Raw genomic sequence first — 24,785 nt, forward strand, 5'->3', positions numbered from 1 at the left:
TCGGAGGGCGGAGGTGTTTTATTGAGGACACGGCGTCTCCAGGCATCGTGAACAGACTTCTGATGGAAATGTCAACGTTCGTCTCCGTCGCTCCACCTTCAATCTGTGTCCGGACACCACGCCGCTGTCACCGCCTCGCCTCAGCTGTCCATCACACCTGGCAGGGATATTATTGTTCTGACGCGGGTGTGAGCTGGTGACAGATGAGGCGTCCTGCTCAGAGGACCAGAGGGACAAAAAAATCGAGCTCTGGAGAAATGAGAAACCAGAGTGTGGATGACAGAGATGAACAGCTGTCTGCTGTCAGACAACATGAAGCATCATCATCATCAACAACTATGGAAACTGTCTGACATTAAATCTGCAGAGAGTCTATGTGTGTGTTACCTGCTTCTCAGAATGTTCTTACTCACCTGAGATTGAGACTTAATCACGACTACATCTACATTCACACTGATGACTTTGTCCCTGTGTCCACCACAGCGTCAATTTCCCACCTGAAAATGCTCCGTAGAAATGCCAACGTCACCCATTGATTTGTGGACTTTGATTTTGAAGTCTTGCGTTCAGCATTTCGGACATTGCTGTCTTGGAGGTGACCATATTTGGACAAGAGGGTGGAGCCAGCCTGTTCTCATCCCAAGTCATCACATATCAATGCTCCGTCAGTGGACTTTCACGTCTACATATTACGCACTAGGTTTCCTCCTGTGTCTGACGGTGATGGCTGGGATGTCGCCACCAACACCTGTAAATTTCAGACAATTTTGCTGAAAACAACAATTTGCTTCACCAATCATTAAAATCATTGCAGGCTAATTTTCTGTCAGTCAGCTTGTTGATTAATCGCCTGATTGTTTCAGCCCTAAAATAAAGTGCAGTTTCACCTGTTTAAGAACAGTTCAGGGGTGTTGATGGCTCCTAAGAAATCTATTGGTCACCTTGGTAATAAAGAATCTTGACTCCTCGTGTTGCTGTGTTTCAGTAAACTGATCCGAGTGAGAAACTTTAATTTCTTCAGGCGATTCTTTAAACTTGAAACATTTGTCATCCTGCAGGCTGAGCTCTCCTCACTCTCTGAATGAAATGAAACGAGGATGAACATTAATTATATAATGAAACACGCTGTAATTGAGGGCGTAGCTCATTATGCCACATTAGTCTGATATAAATAGTGAGCTATTAGCACTAATTTATTAGAAATCTGCCTCTTATTAAAGAGCTTGAACCCTCATGATCTGCTGTGGCTCCTCGAGGCCCCAAACTGCTGAGAAACAATCTGAAATTCATACTGAGACACAACCTTTCACTTCACCTGTTAACTGGTCTCTAAATGGACTGCAACTATGTAGTGTGTTGGTGAAGACTCTCAGTCATCCAGGTCATGGTGATCATAAGAGCTATATCGTAGCTAACTGGACTTGCTTGAGTTTTTTGAGACGTTTCACCTCCTGTAAGAGGCTTCTTCAATTCTAACTAACCATCAGGCTGAGAACATGCCCACGAGGACAGAGGGGAAGGTGAAGGAACAGAAACACATCAGAGAAGCACTTAAAACCTGTGGCGACCCCAACAATGAGACACGAAACCAAAACTTTAAAAAGTAACCTTGAAAGAGACGATAATGGCGGAGCTTATTAATACTACGATCTTGTTTAATTTTGCCCCAGGCTGCTTAATACCAGGTCACGGTACCATTCCCTAGCCAGGCCACTCAGAGGTTGTGAGAGTGTTGTTGGCAGATATGTCCAAAGCGTTTGATCGAGTTGATCACATTGCATGAATGATGCAAAACATACTGGACCTAGAACTGTGCCCAGCCCTGACAGCCTGGCTTCATAGTTACATCACAGGGAGGAGACAAAGAGTGGTGGCAAATGGTGCTCACAGCTCCTGGATCGAGGTAACATCTGGAGTGCCACAAGGGGGAGTCATGTCCCCATACCTCTTCCTCCTCTATATGGCCACTTGTGATGCTGTGTTCAAGGACACGCTTAATGTGGGATATGCAGATGACATCGGGCTGTCGAGGGCAGTCCCCCTATCTAACATCATGATGGACACATCAGTGCACCAGGAGGTACACATGCCAGATGACTGGGCGGAAAATAAGATTCTGCTAAACGGGCAGAAATCAGTAGAGCTGCGAATATGCTTTGCAAGGGATCCACCACAACCCCCTCCCCTGATGCTTGGAGGACAGGAAGTACCTGTTGTGGACACTACAAAATATCTGGGTTATCACCTAGACACTAGTCTGAGTGGGCGGAAGTTCACTGCATAGATCAGCCTCTCATTGGGTGGAACGAGCCACCCGCTGAAGTCCCGCCCTACCACCTCCGGTTGTGTAGCAGTTTTCAACACGTCCTTTACTAAGTTTTGCGGTGTTTGATCTTGCGGGGATGTAGCCATTTTTCTGCCATGGTTCGCGTCCTGTATACTTTTGTGGGCGTGCTAACCAAAACCTGTTTCCCCCCGGCAATATTTTTGCAAGCGCACCGTTGCTGTGGCACCGCCAAGAACGATTGTGATTGGTTGAAAGAAATACAAGCAGCCGGGGTGTTTTTTTCTCCAATCTTAAAGTGAGAGTCGGCCCAGTCAGACCTTTCTTTTCTTGAGAAAGGTCTGGTGAGCGAGACTACCTAGACACAAAACTTAGTGGAGATGTGCACATTGAAAAGGCAGTTAAAACAGCCTCTAAACGGCTGCACTACCTAACTGTCATGGCAAGACATGGACTACCTGCAGATGACCTCGTCACCATCTACACAACCCCATCAGACCATGTCTGGAATACAGCTCAGTACTCTTGGTGGGCTGCACCAAAAAACAACAAGCAGATCTAGAGCGGGTCCAAACACATGCCTGCAAAATCATCACAAGGAGAGCAGGAAAAATGTCGCAAGCTCTCCCCTCACTCCAGTTCAGGAAGAGAGGAGGCTGATCCGGGACATGCACAACTCCCAACATCCATTGCATGACCTCCTACCACCAACACGAGGCAGCTGTACTGCCAAAACACTCAGGAACCAGCATAAGCTGGCTGAACTGAAGGCCAAAACCAACAGGCTGAGGAACTCAACTCTGCACACTGCAGTTAGGCTATATAATGATGCCGTATAGACTCACAAAGTTACATACATGTATTTGTTACTTGTGTTTTATTGCCTACCACCTTGATTGCTACCTTTGCCTTGCCTTGCTACCTCTGAAATTACTGTTACTATTGTTGTCATTATGATTGTTTTTTAAATGCCATTCATTCTCTATGTATGTATGCTTATGTTTTTTAACTAGATATGTAAAATTCTGCATTTTTTTCAGTGAACCCTCGGTTCCACTGTGAGCATGAATTAATAAAATCAAATCAACAAATCAGCTGAATAGGCCTGCTGTAAGAGGTCACACCCACACAGGGTTTAAAGCCTGCGACTCCGCACCAGTCCTTTAGAACTGAAGAAGCCTCTTGGATGAGAGCAGAACAACAGCCAGTGACTCCTCCTCCTCCTCTTCCTCCTCCTCCTCCTCCTCCTCTGAACGTCTCTTTTTCAATTAAATCAGCAGTTTCCTCACTGAACAGCCCTTAAAAATCGTACCCACACAGCCTTTCACACAGACTGACATCAACTCCGTCAGATCATCTTCCAGCTGGCGGCGAAGACGCCAAAGAGATCAGATGAACAGAGACGCTGGTCTGAGTCCAGGTCCTGTCTAAACCTCCAAATCTGTATTGAAACAGTCTAAAGGTTCAGACACAAAAATCAACACAGACCAGAATCCTGAGCTCCAACAAGAATCTTGAGCTGTCTCAGCAGACGAAGGTCAGAGGTCAACCAGACAGCAGGTGAGAATTCAAAACACATCATAGAAAAGGTTCCTGTATGCTCATATGTAAGACCATTGTTTTAAAAACGACTCACTGACTCAGTTTGGTCTGAAGACAACAAGACTGAAAATAAAAAAGATTCTGGAGGTGCAGAGTCAGACAGAAGTGAGCTACCAGAACTCTGCAGCCTGCTGCTCATCTCTGCTGCAGGCTACTGGCTCTGTTATCCACTATTAGCATAACACACCCAAATGTCCCACTGAACTGTCAGCGGTCCAGTTGCATTGTGGGTAGTGCAGGTACCAAATTTTGACAAGAAAGAAGAACACATAAAATAAAAAAATCTAAAGTGATATACGCTGTAAACATCTATTTGCTTACTCAACTTAATAGTTTTTGGAAACAGCTCGCACTCAAAACTGAGTTTAGCAGGTTACCAGGTGGCGTCAGTTTGTAACACGGCCAGTCAGCACCTGTCACAGCAGATTGATACACGGACTGGGGCGTCAGTTCATAACGCGGCCAGTCGCGGCAGTATGATACGCCACTGGAGCAATTTGAAGTGCTGCTTGTAACAATGTAATATAAGCAGCATGAAAGTCCCCACAGGGCAGGCAGGAGGGTCCAACAAACCCTGGACTTTCATCTGAGAGCCTGGTGTTTGCTTCCCATCTGAATGTGGAGCCAAACCATGATGTTTTTATTCTAAACCTAACCATGCTTTTGTTGACATCTTGGCGTCGGCTGCAGTATCCCAGAAAATCAACAGCAAACACAGGAGGATACCTAGCGTGTAATATCAAGACGTGAAAGGTGACTGACAAAGCTGCAACATGTGATGACTAGGAATGAGAACGTGTTGCCTTTTCCTGACCACAACCAAATGGTTTTTGTGCCTAAATCTAACCACACGTTAACAACAGCGTTTCTTTAAGTTTCAGTGTATCTGCTACACAGTAAGGTACAAATGTAATCTATCTGTGATTTGCAGAAACACATAATGCCAACATCTTTCTGGTGATTGGGTTGTGATGTCGATCGTCCCACAATGTTCTAAAAGTGCTAAATCACTGTAGCTCTCTTTAACTCAACCCTTCAGCCATTAGAGCTTTAATTACTTCATTATGAATCTTTCCCTGTCATCTGAACTCTGTGTTGGTTCACCTCCTGTCTCTCAGTGTCTGTGTGTTCCAGACATGAATAATAAAGATAAGTTGAAATGTGTTTTCACTCCTCAGACGTCCTGAAGGCGCTTCCAGCTCTCAGAGTCGGTGTTGAAGAGGCGAAACATCCTGCTCTTCTTCTTCTGCTGCTCCTCCAGGACTTTCCGTCTCCTTCCATCTGCTCGTCCTGAGTTTATCTCAGACACGCCAGACATGTCTGTGTTCTGCTCCACCCTCTCCACCCTCTGCAGCACTGAGGATCTAATGTTAGAGAGTTCTCAGACACAGAAACGTCTGTCTGGCAAAGCAGCTCATGGGGATTCTGGTTTAATGAGACACCAACATGATGATGATGATGATGATGATGATGAGGGGAGTTGGTCCAGATGTTCAGGAAGTGGTTCACCAGATGAGAAATTAGCTGTTAGCTGTTAAGACTTTGAATATTTGGTCATGTATCTAATATTTGGTGTGAGACGTCTGGTCTGCAGCTCACTCGTGTGTTAACATTAAAGAAACAAGCTCTTAGGTACACCCTCAGTTTAAAGAATTTTATCACAGAGGTGTGTTTCTATAGGTCCATTTCTAAATAGTAAAATGATATAATCATGGACAGGAGAGGAAGGTCTCTGTCTCTGTTTATCAGATCACAAATAAGACACGAATTAGCTGCTAGCCACCTCAAGGTCCCTCGGCCTCACTCCCTGGTGCTGTGGACTGCTTCACCTGGAGGAGAGCTGGCAGCAGCTCCTGAGACTGAACTTTGTTCGGCAGATTTAGCAAATCAAATTTGGCCAGTGCAAACCCCCCTAGCGCCGGGTGTCACAGCGGGCTGGTGGCCAGTGGCATTGCTGGGTCTAATTTGTGTAACAGCAGCAACAGAAAGTTTGCTAATCTGGTAAGGAGTCTGGGCTGTTTAGTCCCCCAAAGCTGGGGTTTGTGCTGGCTGGATTCGAGTTAATGCAGCCACTTCCTGGAGGTCCATCTCTGTCTCTGGAGCTGCTGCCCACTCTCCTCCTGGTGAGGTGGTCTGTAGAGGCGGGGAGAGAGGCAGAGGACACACTGTGATTGGAGGCTCTAGCTGACATTAGCTACATGAATGTGAACATGAAGCTGCAGCCTTGAGCCTTTAGCTTCAGTTAACAGAAGGCTAACCAGAGTCCTGCACGGGTCCATTTTTGAAAAACTGTACTCACCCATACCTGTAAAGCTCAGTACCAGAACTGTCCTTATACCCGTCATTATGTCTGAGTCAAAGCCACACCCGACCCACCCCCATGATCAAACCCCCCCCCCCCCCCAGGCTCCAGTCCCTCACATTAAAGGGAAATTTAGGTTTATTTCAACCTGTCTCCTATCGTCCTAAATTTGTTTCAAGTGACTAGTGACATAAAAATAATAGTTAGCATGTTAGCCGTTAGCCTAGATACAGGGAAACCTTCAAGTGCAAAGTTAGTCCACTAAACAAGCTTTTTTTCCACAAAGACCGCCTCATATCGTTAGGATAAATGTCAGAGAACATATAGAAAACGACATGTAAACGTGTTGTCTTACCTTACCGGTGTGCTGCCATGTTTTTTCACCGAAATATTGCGAGAACAAGCAGCAGCAGCTGCAAGGCAGAACCGGACAGTAGCCTGAAAAGTTCATTCATTTATTTTATGAAAGATTTATAGAATAATGGCTGACTTTTTGCCAGACTTTGACTTTGTGGAGGAGGAATTTGATTTTGCAGAGTTTGATGGCCGCCCTTATTTATTTGAGCCAGAATACACTGACGAAGAGCTTCGTGAAATTGAAGAACGGAGGAGGAGAGAGAGAGAGGCGCAACAGGTAGAGGACGAGAGAGGAGGAATGGCTGCTGCAAGGCTGCGTAGCTCTGGAGATTGGTGGTGTACCTGTGAATGCTGTGCCCCAGTGCCCACAGAAGAGGAATGCCTCTGTTGCAAGGAATGGGACCGGTTGCAGCCTTATTTTCAAGGTCTGGATGTGACCGAGGACGAGACACCTCCACCTGGAGTAGTATCCAGCTGGGCTTTATCTAGAGCTCGCGAGATTTCAGATGTTTCGTCTGCGCTTTGGAAAGCAGAGCTAAATAGTAAACAAACATGGCAGCACACCGGTAAGGTAAGACAACACGTTTACATGTTGTTTTCTATATGTTCTCTGACATTTATCCTAACGATATGAGGCGGTCTTTGTGGAAAAAAAGCTTGTTTAGTGGACTAACTTTGCACTTGAAGGTTGCCCGTTCACTCGTTTTAACAGGTCTGACGCTACTATGTGCCCCGGCTGTATCTAGGCTAACGGCTAACATGCTAACTATTATTTCTATGTCACTAGTCACTTGAAACAAATTTAGGACGATAGGAGACAGGTTGAAATAAACCGAAATTTCCCTTTAAGCGGGTTCTCCGTTCTTGAATTGGACGTCTCTTTGACTGGATGGTGAAAACATTCAATCACTGCCAGGTTAGGAAACATGTTAGCATGCACCTTCCACCACCATCAAACCTCCAAAAGATCCTCCTTGGGTGTCTTGAACTCCATGTAGGCTGCCACCTCATCCTCGGGCTGCAAAGTTTCATGGCTGGAGTTCTCCATGTCGGTGACCAATGAGACCACGGGGTCAAACGTTACACTTGTGTCACTGACTTTCAAAATAAAAGGAACTGCAGCTTGATAATAGAGATTTAGATGTCAGAATATTACACATATACTGCACAGCTTTTTTTATTTATTTTATTCTGAAAAATAAAAAACATATTTTTATTCTCTCATGCCCCTACCCATGAATTTATATAAATACATATTTTTACCCATTACACAGCTATTAACTACATTTGCCCTTTATCTCTAAACGCTTCATCGATACTGACACGTTTTATTTAGTTTATTGTCAGTCTCTTTTTGATGGGTCCGTCTTTCCCTTTGGGTTCCTTTGTGACGTAGGCAATGGTTGCCAATGTTGGAATAGTAACTTTCTCTGCAGGATTCTCCACTACTGACTCAGGCTGTCACCACCTGAAGGGACGCACATCTGTATATAGAAGAGCCAATAGGAACGCCCTCTCTCTGAAATGACCTGTGATTGGGCTAAAGTTTCCTACAGCTTTAAAACAGAGTCAAGAGGAGGTGCAGAGGTCTAGTTCTCTCAGACCACTTGAATTACAACATGCTTAAAGTTTATTGTGGGATTTCTACCCAGTGACACCAAAACAAAAGTGCCTACCCTCTGCTTTTCTTTGTCTTATGTGATGTTAAACTGAATTTTGGATTGTTGGTCAAAACAAGCGATCAGTTCATCAATTATTCGAGGAAATAATCTGCAGATGAATCAATAATGAAAATAATCCCTAGCTGCAGCCCTGTTTTGGGTTAGATGAGTGAACATTCAATAGATACGAAAAAGTGCTGGTCAAGATCTCAGCCTTTATTTCAAAATAAGAGCTCACTGTTATTCAGAATAATCTAAAATAAGAAATCAATATTTACTTCAGTGTTTGATGGTGAATATTGTTTCTGTTTAAAATGCTTCTTTACTCATAAAAGCAGACGCACAGTCCCAGTTGGTGTATTTCAGATTCAGTGTTAGGAGTCAGACAGCAGAGGGGGATGGAGCAGGATAGTTATTATGGGATGGATGGTGTAGGTCAGAGGTCAAACAGGAAGTGCGGCGCTCAGCAGATTCCACAACAGCACTCGCTTGTCTTCTGACGACCTCTGACCTCACCTGTCTGAGCAGCTACCTCCACCGTGTCCCCGAAATGTCTCCCATCACACACACACACTGTACACACACACACACACACACACACACAGTACAACATACAAAAATAAAAGTATTATATTTATACTGTATATGGAATTCCTGAGGGTTTAAAGGAAACAAGGAAAAAGAAAACCTCAAACTCATATGTTTCCTGTGACCAGTCCGATCACAGCAGCGTTCTGTCATTTAAAAACTCTCCACACCTTCATCAAGGTCGTCCCAAAAACTTGCTGCCGTCATTATCATTAACAAACTGCTTCGTTTCCCAGAAACAAAAAGAAACAAACAACAACAGAAAAAAAAAACAGCCACGTCTGCGTAAAAATAACACGACATTAAACTTAAACGACTAAGCCCTTTACACACACACACACACACACACACACACACCTCCTTCCTGTGGCTGTTAGCGGTTAATAAATAAAGGAAATGAGCGGAGAGAGAGCTCATTAATATCAGTGAAGGTGAGCAGCTAACAGCCCCAGGAGGCTGCTGCTGTTAATACAGGAAATGAATGGAGAGAGACGGCCAGCGCTAACGCTAATGCTAACACACACACACACACACACACACACACAGGTTTCCTCTCTTGTATCTTAAAAGAATACAACCTAAAGTAAAAAAAAAAAAAGAAAGAAAGAAAACCAGATTTTTAAACCACTGACAAAAACATGTTCCACATAAACCAAAGAGATCAGAATAATATTTAATTATTAAATATTCCATCTCGCCTTATTTTACAGGGTTAAAGACAAAGTTATCAAACTTGTTTATTGTACACAGGAATATTTCAGGGTTCGGTTCAGCTGTTTTATGATTGTTTTTACATATTTTTACTTTGTGTATAATTTCCAGATATTTCAGTGTTATTTTGGTTTATATTTTACTAATATTTTTTTGGTATTTTACTAATAGTATTCAGATATCTACATGATTTCTTTAAAGATTTTAGTAATAATTATCGGATATTTAACTGATTTTTTTTTATTTAACAGATTTTCTTAAAAAAATATATTTTACAAACATATTTTAGATATTTTACAATTTTTTTTCAGATGTCTTTTTTGTTTTCAAATATTGACACTCAATCACTGTGGTGCAGTTAAAGCAAATGTGGCCTTTCATTTATTTTTACATTTTTGAACGTATACAGTGGTGGACAGTAAAGACATACATTTACTCACATATTGTACTTAAGTACAGTTTTTCAGTATCTGTACTTTACTTGTGTGTGATTATTATTAGTATTATTAGTATTATTGTATTTTTGTTGTATAATTTTTTTAAGTTATTACTTTGACTTTTACATTCGAAAGACAAATATTGTACTTTAACTTAAGTAGTAATTTGACTCAGCAACTTTCACCTGTATTGGAGCAATAAATATATATATATCTTATACATTTTAATATACATGTTTATATAAAATGTCTGTACATGTATGAACAATATGAATAACAACCCAACTGTTATATGCAATTATTAGTTTTAAATATACTAAAAGAGATTTTTTTCTATTTCACAGAGGGAAAGAAAATAATATAAACTAAAAGTCCAGCATATTTTAATACATCAATAATCACATTTGTAATATTTGTCTATTGTCTCATCAGATGGTCTCGGATGTTGAATGAATATAAGGAGCAAAACAGTGACAAATCCAAACCTCATATATTAGAATTTATGTGACAAATTTATAAATTTATATTTGTGGACAAACATTTTTTGTTTTAGATTTCAGCGGAAGGAGGGTCGACACAATTGAAAAAATATATGTGGTAGACTTACACACTGTGTAATGTGTGTCATTTGGACTGTGTGTTTTGGATACTGATGACAGACATATTTATATAAATAAATAAATATATTACGAGTTACATGTCAGATTTGTGAACAAACTCACTCACCTAACTTTCTTCCTCCTCCACCTTCCTGTTTTCTTTCTCACTGTTCTCTCTTCTTCTCTTCTCTCTCAGGACCTCCGTCACCAGGAAACCAGTGTCCATGTGTGTGTGTGTGTGTGTGTGTGTGTGTGTGTGTGTGTGTGTGTGTGTGTGTGTGTGTGTGTGTGTGTGTGTGGGGTGGGTGTGGGTGGGTGTTTGTGTATTTGTTAGCATTAGTGTTAGTGTGACCTTGTCTGGACTAATTATTTCTATGGAGGACACAGGAGGGAGAGCACGTTTTTTCCGCCTCTAATGATTCATAAACAGTTTTCACAGGATGAACTCCACCAGGACCTTAATTAGTCTCCGACACACACACACACACTCTCTCTCTCTCTCTCTCACACACACACTCACACAAACACAAACAACATGTTATATGGCCATGTGTAAATGTTGTTTTGTGGAGGAACAGCGAAACATCAAGGAGGACATTCACATCCAACACCAGACAATCCCTGAGACAGTGACTGTGAGATGTGGTAGAAAGCTCCAGAAAAAGCTAGAAAGTGTACCCTTAATTAGGATTATTTTTGACATATTTAAAACCACTGCAAAATCTCTTAACTGTCTGTCTGTGTCTGTAAGATTTACAACACAAACAGCTTCATTGCAGTGGAGGTTTGACAATATCTCTGAGCAGAATAAAACTTTGATATGACAACATGAGAGATAACGAGGCATCAGTGATTCTCTACCTGTGGCCCGGGGGCCAAATCTGGCCCCCAACAGGGAGCCATTCTCCTCCTTCTGAAGCTAAATAAACTTTTTAAAAACCCTCTTGGATCAGCTGAAAAGTCGTCGTCACAAAGCTGAAAACAGGCTGTTTTTATGACTCTTTAGAGACACGTGGTTCTCACAGGACAGCCACGCTACAGACATATGATGATCTTATAGACCATGATGCATTGCTGTAGATTAAACTCCCCAACAGGATATAAAGGAGTTCAAATGAGCTCAACCTGAAACATGTACAGCAGTAAAATGACACATACACATTAATGCAGCAGGAATATTAATCCAAAAACATCAGATAGAATAAAACACTGACAGCAGGGAACACTTTACTGCACTAACTTTTACTTTCATAAAGCTTTAAATGCAGGACTTTCACTTGTAAGGAAGTCCTCTCTCAGTGTGGTATTAGTACTTTTACTTCAGTGAAGGATCTGGATACTTCCTCCTCCTCTGTTCCTGGGTCTGTTTCTGCTGATCTGCGCTGAGCTGAGCTGATCCAGGATAAGACCGGATGGAGCGTCAGTGCCACAGCTTTGATTTGCTTCCCTACAGTCTGGGAGGGTTTCATGATGGTTGTGAGCAGCGCTGACAAGGAAGCCGATGTGTTTCAGATCCTGTGAAATGACTGGAAATCTGTAACCAACTGGAAACCAGTGCATCTTCGGTGGTGGACTTATGTTTCACCACAGGCTGCAACTAAAATGTCCAAACAATAACTTTAGCAGGGTTACAGCGTTAATTACAAAATGTACTGTTATATTTTATCCAACCATTTTATGTGACTCTATGTGCTTTTATGTAAATTGTATTTGTTGTTGTGTTACTGCTATTACTGCCCAGGTCTCCCTTGTTAAAGAGATCTGTGGTCTCAATGCGACACACCTGGTTAAATAAAAGCTGAAAAACATAAAGAAAATATTTCTGCCCTTTATTCTGATGTAGGTCAGTTACAGCTGAGGTCGACCTCCATCTCACTATGATTTACTTTTTGCTTTAAAAATCCAGTTTTGCAAAAATTGTTCAGTTAAACGTTGAACGTGTAATCATGACATTTCCTTTGTGCTTGGCTCACCTGAAACCACCTGAGTGATGTCATGGGAAGACTTTAGAATATCTTATCACAGATATGTGAAGAAGGAGCCTCCATGATCAGCTGCATTTACAGATCAAAGTGTGGCTCCGTGCCAACAAACAGAAATACCCAACATGTCTGCTGCAGTTCATCCCGACAGATTTATCTCTCTGAAAACGTAATGAAAACGTATCCTTGGGATATAGAATGAAGCTCTGTGCGTTTTGAATGTAGCTCAGGTGAGTCTCAGCAGGTTGGTGCAGGTGAATGAGACACAGCTGGAGAACCATCAGGTCAATCAGGCTGTGGGCGGAGCCAAACTTCAGCTCTATAAATCAACCTGCTGCCCAGGTGAGTCTGTTTCAAACAGAGGAAACACAGAATAAACTCTTGAGCATGAACCCATCCGTCAGAATCTTTTTCTGTCTGTTCTGTGGAGCTCTATCAGCTGCTCAGGACTTCATCCAGCCTGCAGCCGGCAGGTTTGGACACCAGATACCAGAGCGGCCTGAAGTCCAGGAACCAGCAGGTAGACCTGATCCACACCACAGGGATCACTGCAACACTGAGCACTTTGATACCTGATGGAAAGTGTTTTATTAATGTGGTCAATTTAGCACTTTGATGTTTTAAACATCAACACAAAAACCGACACTGAAACTGACACTTTTTATTTTTATGATCCTGGTCCAGTGATAAATGATCAGATTACTGTGAGTGAAGTTTTTGATATTTCAGTACAAAACACTCTGCATGTTCATCAATAACCTAAACAGGTGTTATTTCCAGTTTGACCATTAGATGGGGTAATTGTTTGATTTTGACATGTGCAGGGAGGGGCGTGTATTTTATTCTGTAGATGATGATCAGAGAGGACAGAAAGCAAAGACTGTCATCGTACTGACACTTGTTCACTGCACATTACACACGTTTCATGCTCAAATGTTGCTCAAAGATGATGCAAGTGTTTAAGTGTCAGGCTCAAACAAATCCCCATGGTGCAGAAGTTGAAATACAGCTACATCTGGTTTAAACAGCCATTTTGAATTTTAAAAAATGTCAGAAATGGATTCAGCATCCTCAGTCACCCCCAAACCACTCCATTACTGTCCAAATCAGCCAAGCAGTTGCTGAAATATATGATGATAAAGATATCCACAGACGGTGTCACAACGTGCATGCCCAAGCTAATATGCAGTTAATGTGAAGACGGCTCTTTTAAGGGCATTTTGCACTCCGTTGTATAAACTGCCCACCTGTGGCACTCCTATAGGAAAACCAATATGCAAAGACGACTTACACGATGGTGCAGTGCCAGCCAAATGTTAGTAAATGTTACCCTACCTGCTACGTTATCTTATGTGTCATATCTTATATGGATATATGTGCAGGCTCTCTGTCTCAGAAGCTAATAACTTTGGGGAACTCAACACCTCCGGGTTCATGTTGCTGGCAAGTAGATTCTCTGGAAGACTAGTGACTAAAAATTCAGTTTTCTCTAATGTGAGTTATGGTGACAAATTTAGGTGTCACTATTGTGTGTGATATTTTGAAATAGAGTTGCAGCAAGTCCCAGAATCTTATTTTGCAACTTTCCCCTTTGTGTCAGGACAACTTTCAAACTGTGACTCTTTAAGCCGTCGCAGTGTCTTAATTTTTGCATTTATTTTGCCAGGAACATGTCCCAAAAGGGTTTTGGGGCCCCTGAGACCAAACGGCCTCAGGGTGGGGGTTGCTCATTATCAACGTATGATGGCCTGAAGCACATTCTTGCTAACAGGAAATAATAATGGAAAAAAGGTAGCAGAAAACATCATGAGGGCTGGACCTGGCTCCCAGCCAGCATACTTGTGAAATGGTGTTTCTGACACACTCCTTGGTGGAGTTTCTACATCACTGTGCTGAGTGTTGTAAAGTTTGATTGCTTCAGCTAACACACTTCCCAGCTGGCACATGACTGACCTTCAGTGTTGAAATATGCTTGAAATTTTGTCAGTTGTTGTTTCAACATTAAAACAACATTGAAATAACGTTGAATTCTGAGGGTTGTGAAAAGGTTAACAAAGTTCTCTTAAATCAACATTGAAATTTCAGAGAGATCTCTTTTAAATGTTGAAACAATTCTGAAACAATGTTTAAAGTTTATGAAACAACATCATGAAATCAATGCTGACTGTTCTGTCTAAATCAAAACATAATTTAACAGCTGATTGAACCGTGATGTTTGACGTTGATTCAACAGTGATCAAACATCAGACTGCCAGCTGGGTTAAAACACACAAAACATTGCTTAATAACCACAAGTAGAAAATTCTGCTCCCTTATATCTCACAAGGTACAACGGTCCATTTCTAGACATTGTATTATAAAAGTCTCATACCATTGCAACCCTCCTGATGGATATGACCAACCCTTCTGTCCCAGCTGTCCTCCAGGAGAAGCAGTCTTTCCATGAACCGTTGTCATGGAGGTTTCCGGACCCTCCGGCTGAGGAGGAGCCTCGGTTCCCTCCAGACTTTGAGCTGAAGGCTCCGGAGGCAGCCGACAGCGTCAGCGCCATCTGCGGGGAGAACTCTATCCGGGTGGAGGCCAAGAAGGACCTGCTGGGGATCGGTAAACCTGTCCTGGCTGCAGATGTCACGCTGGGAGGATGTCCTGCCACGGGCGAGGATCCTGAAGCTCAGGTCCTGGTCTTTGAGTCGGAGCTGCACGGCTGTGGCAGCCAGCTGCTGGTGAGGGTTAAATGTGAAATAATAACACCTTGGTGCAGCAGGTAAATGTTGGAGAGCTGTTTGTGTCCACCTGATAGGGCCAGTATTCACTCTGTTTTAGCTCTGTGTTTGGTCTCTGCCAGCTCCTGAGGGAAATATCTCTCAAGCATTCCTTTAAGTCCCTCAAGAAGAAATCCATTTTTTTTTCAGTTATTTGACACATTACATACACACACGCCCGAAATACAGACACATGCACAAGCAGAGAGATGTCAGAGCGAGGGGGGCTGCCCATCGACAGACAGCCCGAGCAGTTAGGGCTTGGTGTCTTTCTCGAGCACCTCAGCAGTGCCCGTGAGCAGTTGTAGCAGTATCAAAACAATGTCTGTACAAACAGGACTGAACAGGATCATGGGCAGCATGAGTGACGTTTTGATGACATGTAATGTGTGCGACCCACTGCAGGATATTTAAAAAGTAGCTGTTAGCAATTAGCAGCTAACTCAAAGAAGAGCAGCAGCTGTAAATGTCTGCGGATTGGGAAAACAATGACATCAGGGGGCTCCCTACCCCCTGAACAGAGGATGAGATCAGCCGCCATGCAACAGGGATGGTAAATTGATTTTTCTTGTCATGTTATGCCGATGTTGTGTGGACACGCATGTCATGTCACACTAGTCCGACGTCATTGTGTTACGTCACGCCTGTCAAGTCTCTTTTGCCTCCACACTGCCAGCATACTATCTACAATCACACACTGGAGCAACATGTTGTCACCATTGTTGGTTCTGTGTAAAAATGCAGAGGCAGCATAAAGAAGGGACTCTGTAGCTGCTCTATAGCGCCATCTCTGTGTAAAAAGGGCCACTGAAACTGAACCAGGAAGGAAATGTGCTATTAAAAACAAAACTGAGCTAAAAGAGGCTAAAAAGCTCCACAGCTGCAAAGTTGGTGACAAATATGTTGGTTCATGTCTCCCAAAGACACTTTACCATCAGTCACTTGATAAGTGTTATTGTCTAAATACAGATTAATAGCATCTATTTTCAGGCTTGACACTCCAGTTGATTGTGTTTCAGATGTCTGAGGACTCGTTCATCTACGCCTTCACGCTGATCTACACTCCCAGTCCTTTGGGCAACAGTCAAATCATCCGAACCAGAGGCGTCACAGTCAGCATCCAGTGTCACTACCAGAGGTCAGAATTCAAACCGCTGAACCAGAAAAACTTGTGTCATAAGTTTCTGTCATTTGAACAGCTGTGGGGGAAGTATTTGGATATTTGACTTAAGTAAAAGTAGCAACACTGCAGCATAACAATACGAGTATAATTCTGCATTCAAAATCTTACTTTAGGATTAATGACATTAAAATATATTCATTGTACCAGAAGTAAAAGTACTCATCATGCAGAAGGACCCGTTTCAGAATAATGTGTGACTGGATTATAATTATTGATGATGAATAAATGTTAATGAAATCTGACTTTTTTGCTTTTTGAAAACAAAGTGTTTTGATTTTTCTGATGTCTTTTTGTTTTCAGGAAGCATGATGTGAGCAGTGGCCCGCTGAAGCCCACCTGGAGTCCGTTCAGTCTCACCAAAGCTTCAGAGGAGAGTCTCTACTTCTCCGTCAAACTCATGACCGGTGAGTGTTTGTCCAGGTTTATTTTTTCATGGTGTTTCCTGGCGGTACAAATACACATCGCAGTTCTTTTTGAACTATCAAAACTTTAGTGATCCTCAAATTTTGAAGTCTTTCTGAATTTAGTTTCAAAATCAGCAGTGATGAAGTCAAGTCAGATTTATTCAAAGAGCACATTTAAACAAGAGATTTTTTTTACTGTTTTTGTCAAAATGATATTCCCATACAGCAGCTGGGCTGCCTCTCATTGAAACAACAGAAACAATCAAACAAAATAATAGATAATATATTGATGTATTAATGTGTGTGTGGTGCTTTAACGTTGTCTTTAGTTATGGTGGAGCTCATTTTCAACTACATGTACTTTTGGTTGTTAAATCTGTAGACAGTGGATCATATTTTATAAATGAATTGCATTTTTATTTTAAGTCTTAATTTTCAAAAAGTAAGGGACTGTTCATTACTTGGGGGAGAGGGTGGTGCAAAAAGGGGAAGGCATGTCAAATAATTTGGGGGGGGGGGGGGGACTTGTGGTTTTTTATCTTGCCGTAGGGGAGGGGAATACAAATGTTTTATTTATTTTACTGCTTTTTTTTTTAAAACATGCCTTATTATTATTTTTTTTTTTTTAATCATCAATATTACACCATTTATCACAGCCAGAAACTGTAAAAACAGAAATTATTGTTGGGTTTTCAAATTTCCGACGGTCCTGGAAAACATTATGTGGGATCAACATTTCCATCAGAACTTTCAAACATTGAAAAATAATTAAAAATCTAATAACTAATTTATGGCGGAGGGAAGGGCATGCATTTTCCACCAAACACAGAGGGAGGCTCAAGCACAAACATTTGTAACTTCAGGGGGGTTTAAATAAAAAATAAAATTTTTTTTAAAAAAAAAAGTCATACCCCAGCCACCACCCTCCTGATGAATAAAGAACAGTCCCTAACAGGCTGCAGTTGTTGAGTAAATGTGACAGTCCTCATGACTGTCCAATTAAAATAAAGGTGAACATCTCCTCCGTCCTGAACACAACTGTCCTTATCTTTCTGTCTCTCAGATGACTGGCAGTCTCCTCGTCCGTCCGCTCAGTACCTGCTGGGAGACATGATGAAGTTTGAGGTTTCAGTCAAACAGTTTCATCACGTCCCTCTCAGAGTGACGGTGGACAGCTGTGTAGCCACTGTGGTCCCAAACGTTGACACCGTCCCTCGATACGCCTTCCTGGGAAACAACGGGTCAGTTTACTGTACTGGTGGTTTTTAAAGTCCACGTCCACTCAGAACGGCTCACCTGAAAGCTCAGTTTAACGTTTATCATGTTTGTGCATGGTTAACATACCAAAGCTTCTCCACCACCACACTGTAACCTTTCCTCATAGCTTCATGGGGGTCTGTTGTCTGTCTGATGGTCCTCTGTTGCATTCAGGTGTCTTCTGTTCTCCTCCGTGTTGCATTCAGGTGTCTTGTCTGTTCTCTTCCGCGTTGCATTCAGGTGTCTTGTCTGTCCTCCTCCGCGTTGCATTCAGGTGTCTTGTCTGTCCTCCTTTGTGTTGCATTCAGGTGTCTTGTCTGTCCTCCTCCGCGTTGCATTCAGGTGTCTTGTCTGTCCTCCTTTGCGTTGCATTCAGGTGTCTTGTCTGTCCTCCTTCGCGTTGCATTCAGGTGTCTTGTCTGTCCTCCTCCGCGTTGCATTCAGGTGTCTTGTCTGTCCTCCTTCGTGTTGCATTCAGGTGTCTTGTCTGTCCTCCTCCGCGTTGCATTCAGGTGTCTTGTCTGTCCTCCTCTGCGTTGCATTCAGGTGTCTTGTCTGTCCTCCTTCGCGTTGCATTTAGGTGTCTTGTCTGTCCTCCTTCGCGTTGCATTCAGGTGTCTTGTCTGTCCTCCTCTGCGTTGCATTCAGGTGTCTTGTCTGTCCTCCTTCGCGTTGCATTCAGGTGTCTTGTCTGTCCTCCTTCGCGTTGCATTCAGGTGTCTTGTCTGTCCTCCTCCTTCGCGTTGCATTCAGGTGTCTTCTCTGTCCTCCTCCTCCGCGTTGCATTCAGGTGTCTTGTCTGTCCTCCTCCGCGTTGCATTCAGGTGTCTTGACTGTCCTCCTCTGCGTTGCATTCAGGTGTCTTGTCTGTTCCCCTCTGCGTTGCATTCAGGTGCCTGTTTGACAGCCAGCTGACAGGCTCCAGCTCTCAGTTCCTGCCTCGGTCTCAGGACGACAGACTGCAGTTTGAGGTGGAGGCGTTCAGGTTCCAGCAGGACGACAGCGGCATGGTGACTCAAACACATCGCACACTTCCTGCTTATCTCCAAGGAGGTTAAAGAGAAGTCATAACGTCATATCATTGGGGTACAAGACATGCCCAGTGAAATCTGGTCTGTACCTACGGAAGGTCTTAGGCGGCTCACTATCGGAGAACATGGCAGATGATTGATTTGAGCCGTCTACAGTCGGCTTTGAGACCAGTGTTGATTTTGACAGCTATTTTAGATTTAGTCTTAATTGTGAGATGAAAATGTTTTAATCATTTTTATTCTTCATGGTTTTAGTCAACGAAAATTCAAAACACTTTAGTCATTATCTATGTTTTTTATCTTTGAACTGATCTAGTGAGGCTAATTCATGTCTAAGTAATTAGAATCAAGGTGACAGGTTGTATAAAAGTTTCATTTAGACAAATAATTCTGCACACTTCCAAACTGTCATGTCTCCAGCAGTGTGTGACAGGTTTGAGGGCTGATTTACGAGCACACACTTACTGATCATCATCTGAAAAGCTCAACATCTCTCTATTTATGCTCTCAACAAATAACTAATGTGAGCCAACTAGGATTTGTCCCCAGGTTCATTGTAAACTCTGACTTATCCATGTGACTGTTAAGAAGCAGAAACATAACTTGTTTCTTCATGTGCAACATGTTAGTCTGGAGGTTTAAACTGGTGTCCTCTCACAGAGTTGGTGATTCAAACTAAACTTTCATCATCTGAGTTCAGACTGTTTACTTACAGCACAGCTACACTCACAGATAACTGAGCCTCCTACCTGCCTGTCAAACACCATCAACCCACAAACCTTCTCCAGTCCGGACTGAGTGGAGTCCTGCGGGGTGAAGCTGTGAAGTCTGAGAGTGGAGCTAGCTGCTAACAGCCACCGCTGCAACTAACAAACTCCACAAATCCATTCAGCAGCTCCACCATCCACAGTCAGACACACACGGCTGATTATTTACTGCTGAATTACAGCTCACAACTCGCACCAATGGAAACATCCTGGTGCAGACTATTTACCGGAGTTTAACAGCCTGTTGCTCATGTGGCATGTGAAGATAATTACAAGCACGGCCGTTCTCGACTTTCAATGTCTGATTGTCCACCACTGATATTTTTGTCACATCTCATCAACGAAAATGAAACACATATTTTGTCTTATCAAGATCTAGTTTTAGCTTGTCATCGTCTCATTTTCCTCATGGGGGGAAAAAAGGTTGTTGGTTATGTCAACAAAATTATCACTGTTTGAGACGGCATTTGTTGTACAAAAAATTAAGAGATGGTTGAAAATTCCAATTTTAGGTTAGATTACTTTATCAAATACCCGCAGGTAGATTTGTTTTGCAGTTTTTGGAGAGCAGGCATCCAACTTAACTAATTAAATGCAGATACTCAGGACAGGACAAGACAAAGGAGTTAAAAAAAACTCTTGCGATTATTGGAAAAAGTTCACATACTTTCTATATGCAGACATTCTTTTGTTTATCGGCTGCCATCCATTTGAGCGTACCCAAAAAGTTCTGTCAGGCCGAGTGCACCTAAATGGCACCTGAGCCAACACATTCCCTTTCTTTCTAGTGCCATCTGCTACAACCCTCCAACATTGCAGCTCCAGCCACACTGCACGTGTGTCAAACCTCAGAGCTCCCATGGGGTCAAAGAGCTGTCCCAGCCTTTATTGAAAAGCCTTGTCTCCTGCTTGACAACTGAACTGGAATTTTGTAACTGGTTTCCTTTCTTGCAGATAGTTGTTGGTGTCTATGTTGACAAACCTGAATGAACATCTTCTCACTCAGTACATTTACACACACACAGTTAAGTGGAGCTACAGTTACAGCACGACTGGGCCATTTAACTGGCCTACTGTCCTTGTCCCAGTATACAAGCATGGGAGGGGAATCCATTTATTGAGCCAAGTATGTACGACTCCTCTACGATAGGTGGAGATATGCCCCCTTTCAGCTTGTTAGTATTGGACCTTTTTCCTGTTGACCTATTACGTCACAGACCAAACAATAGACAAACAAGTTAGCTACGGTTAGCTAGCAGCTAACTGGTACCATGGTGGACAACTTTACAGCTCTGTACATTTGGTCCATCCAAAAAGTCACAGCTCTGGATGTAGATTTCTCCATGTTGTTACCGGCTTCTTCTTCCCTTCCCTTGGATTTCCGGGTCAAAGCCCGGGACGGAAACCGGCCAGTTTTCTGTCTGAGTGTATGCATGCAGGAGTCACATTATCTGGGTGTGTTAGTCCGACTTTGAGAAATTTGATTTAGTACAATTTCAGTCGGACTAACTTGTTTACTTGAATTTTTAAAAGTCCGGTTTTAGTCGGACTGACACAAGAAATTGATTTCCTCTGTCATGTAAATGTACTGAGTGTCTCTTTAGATCTACATCACCTGCAGTGTGAGAGCCACAGCAGCTGCTGCAGCTGTTGATGCCACCAACAAGGCCTGTTCATTCTCCAACGGGTGAGACCAACACTACAACTCCCATCATCCTTTCTGCTGCAAACACTACAAATACTTATCAGTCTCAGTGGGTTTAAATTACTCAGTTGTGACGATGTGTTTTGATGCTGAAATATTAGAAATCAAGACAAAGTACACATTTATAAAAGTTAACTTCTTTCAAAATTTAGTTTGTTTGGTGAAAGCAAACGTTATTACTTGCATTTAGATTTTTCTTAAAGAGATTTTATGAACAATGATTTCATATTCTACTCAGTTCATTTTAGTTAATACATGGTGGATGGAGAAAACATATCAATCTGAAATACTTGTAGTCTTAGAAATCAGAAATGATGTGAGAATAATGTTGTTTTTTTTTAAGTTAAATCAAAGTGCACTACAAGGAACATGAAACACTGACACGTGATGGATAAAAACCTTGTGTTGTGAAGAGATGAAAGTTCTCAAACTTTTAAATGCACTATAAGATGCAGAGCTTTTGATTGACAGGTGGAGGGAGGCCAGTGGCAGCCATCAGGTGTGTGCCTGCTGTGATACAGACTGTGGGACAGGAAGCCAGAGTCACCTGACAGGAACAGGTGAGTTAAGCCTTGGTCAGACTGCAGCCCACATCTTGTTGTTGTTGTTGTTGTTGTTATAATTATTTATTTATTTATTTTTTTTTTTGCAACTTACTGACTGACCGTTGGCATTACATATTGCAAGTGATGAGATCCGATCTGCATGTGTCCATACTGACGAAGTCTTATCCACATAGATTTCCATGGTAACAGGCTATGCCCAGGAAAAACAAACAATGGCAACAGTAAACTGTGCGTGTTTCTGTCCCAAATGGTTATGTGGATCCGCAGCGCGACTTTTTGTCCTAAATGCAAGGAAGCGACAGAAACGGAGGAGACTGCTAAGTTGTGCCGCCTCGGAATGGTAGTGGAGCGATTAGTGGAGTCATCAATGAGTGAAATCAAAACTCCAGTCCAGCTCTCTTTTCCCATCATGGTTTTATAGGCCTACATCATGACAGAAATTCTGTTGGGTTTTTACTTTTACTACTCAACACTGTGTTTGTTTTTGTTTGTTTTTTTTAAAAATCTGTTAAGAAATCTTCCTCACCGTTGCTGTCTTGAATGCTGCAGTCTTCCTCTGCTGTGCTGTCCAGAACAAATTTAGGATCCACACTGGGCTTGTCACAAAGATACTTGTGTCCTGATATATGGCTTTATTTCTTTATGTACCTTCTAATTTTTTTCTGAACTGACGAATCCCCCCAGATAGCTATCAGGCACTTTATCTCCTCGTCCGTCCACGGTTTGTTGTTTTCCTCCATGCTTTAAAACCTGTGGGTTGACTATTTCTTACCCACTTGTAACTCCACAGGCGTTGCTAGGCAACGAGCATCTCCCCAGCTCTACGTTGTTGTTGTTGTTGTTGTTGTTGTTGTTGTTGTTGTTGACGCGGAAGACACTTGGAAATCCTATTTGAGCCACCGAGACGTTCAGATTGAAACGGATCTGTAAAAATCCGATTGGAATAGCATTTGAAACCACCTCTGTATGTGGTTTGAATCAGACTTGGATAAATCAGATCTTGTGTTTTTTCGTTGTCCAGACTGTCAGAAAATGAAGCTAGACACAATCTGGATATGCTAAAAATCCGATTTGGAGTGGTAATCTGAACAAGGCCTTAGTGGACTCCAAAAACCACTTTGACGAGTTTTCTAGTTCTGTTTGAAGTTCTTTAATTCCATTTATTCTTAATGTAATCAAAGTACTGTCATAATGGGATTTTGAGTGGATACTGTTCACTAATTGATCTGTTTAAATGTTCCTGATGGAATCTCTGTTAAGTTTAAGCGTATTTTCAGAAGGTAAAACTTCCCTTAAACTTGACCAAATTGAATTATGATGCAGTCTGGCACATGCTACTCTGTGCTCAGACTTTTACCCTGATAACAAATGATCCAGATGCTCAGGAGGTTTTACTGAAAGTTGAATTATCCACAGAGGTCTCTTCCTCTCCAAATAAAACAGACCAGGTGATTCAAACTTCAAGAAAATAAATAAAAGGGAAAAAGAGAACACTGAATCAAGTAGTGTCACGTTACAAATCAGTGTAACACCTTACAACAATGGCCGACGTAAAAATAATAATGTCCCTGTCTAGAGCCAGTGTTTGGTTTGTCCATTCTGGGCTACTGTAGAAACATGGCAGAGCACCATGGCGATCTCCATAAACTGACCCCAGCTCCCCATGTGCAAATTTGCAAATCCTAGGATGGTGAAGGAATGACCAGCCTTACTGTGCCTCTGATTGGCTTACCCTGATATTCTTACCCTAAAGCCCAGTTCAGACCACAGACTCGTGACGAGATGAGTTGAAAAAGGCAGCTACTGTTATCACGCCATTCTGTAACGTTCTAAAACGGTTTCATCTCGTTGCAAGTTTTTGGTCCGAACTACCAGTCCCACTCATCTTGCCTAAACCTATCCAGTCCAACCAACAAAGGCAATAAGTAGCAGTCAATCATGAGGAGAGTAGGGCAGGTCATTCCCTCGCAAACTTGCTCCCTATGTAGTTATAAATGGTTCATTCCGAGGTAACGAAACACACCAATTCTTACTTTCAGGTGATTTTCCACTAAAGAATACATACTTATACTATTCCATTTCTGCTTGTTTATTTATATAGGTATATAGATATAAATATAGAGATGTATAGAGATATATAGAGATATAGATATGTCTCTATCTCTGTCTATCTCTATCTCTTACATATGTGCTATTTTTAAATATGCAAATGCATCATCAGAATCCCTTAAGTGCTATAATCCATCAGTTAACTTCAAATGTGAGATGAACCTTTTTAAACTGACCTTTTTAAACAGACACAAATCCAGCTGTACCTGTCATGTTGTCTTATAAACCTTAGTTTGGTTGTGTGTTGCAGGTGCTCAGTGGGAACAGGAAACAGCTGTTGGACCAATCACAGTGAAGGAGAGACCTCTATAGTGAAAAAACAAAACCAAAAGAACTTTAATATGAATGGAATAAGATTAAAGCTCTTAATACTCGAATGACTGTGTGGTTTGTTATCGTGGTAAAATAGGATCCTACAAGGCAACTGGACTTGAGTTTCTTGAAGATGTTTCCCTTCTCGTTCAAGAGACTTCTGCAG

General features: G+C 42.2%; 2 protein-coding genes across 2 annotated transcripts in view; one reads left to right on the top strand and one right to left on the bottom strand.

Moving 5' to 3' along the window:
• Nucleotides 1-24,785, bottom strand: part of LOC144463433 (E3 ubiquitin-protein ligase TRIM21-like) — an 89,030-nt gene that overhangs the window by 45,609 nt on the left and 18,636 nt on the right. The gene's annotated exons all lie outside the window — the stretch shown is intronic.
• On the top strand, nt 12,863-24,685 carry LOC117261990 (zona pellucida sperm-binding protein 3-like). The gene is made up of 9 exons (XM_078167614.1): nt 12,863-13,043; nt 14,939-15,246; nt 16,305-16,423; nt 16,769-16,872; nt 17,936-18,113; nt 19,022-19,139; nt 21,532-21,614; nt 22,104-22,192; nt 24,558-24,685. The coding sequence occupies exons 1-9, from the start codon at nt 12,911-12,913 to the stop codon at nt 24,617-24,619; spliced, it is 1,194 nt and encodes a 397-aa protein (XP_078023740.1). The 5' UTR covers nt 12,863-12,910; the 3' UTR covers nt 24,620-24,685.

The sequence above is a fragment of the Epinephelus lanceolatus genome, chromosome 5 (genome assembly GCF_041903045.1).
Source record: "Epinephelus lanceolatus isolate andai-2023 chromosome 5, ASM4190304v1, whole genome shotgun sequence".
NCBI classification, from domain to species: domain Eukaryota; kingdom Metazoa; phylum Chordata; class Actinopteri; order Perciformes; family Serranidae; genus Epinephelus; species Epinephelus lanceolatus.

Excerpts from the sequence above, each read along its gene's own strand:
- LOC117261990 (XM_078167614.1), top strand. The coding sequence starts at position 12,911 with ATGAACCCATCCGTCAGAATCTTTTTCTGTCTGTTCTGTGGAGCTCTA. Across the intron at positions 21,615-22,103 it reads GCCTGTTCATTCTCCAACGG|GTGGAGGGAGGCCAGTGGCA; the intron begins GTGAGACCAACA and ends TTTGATTGACAG. Across the intron at positions 22,193-24,557 it reads GAGTCACCTGACAGGAACAG|GTGCTCAGTGGGAACAGGAA; the intron begins GTGAGTTAAGCC and ends TGTGTGTTGCAG.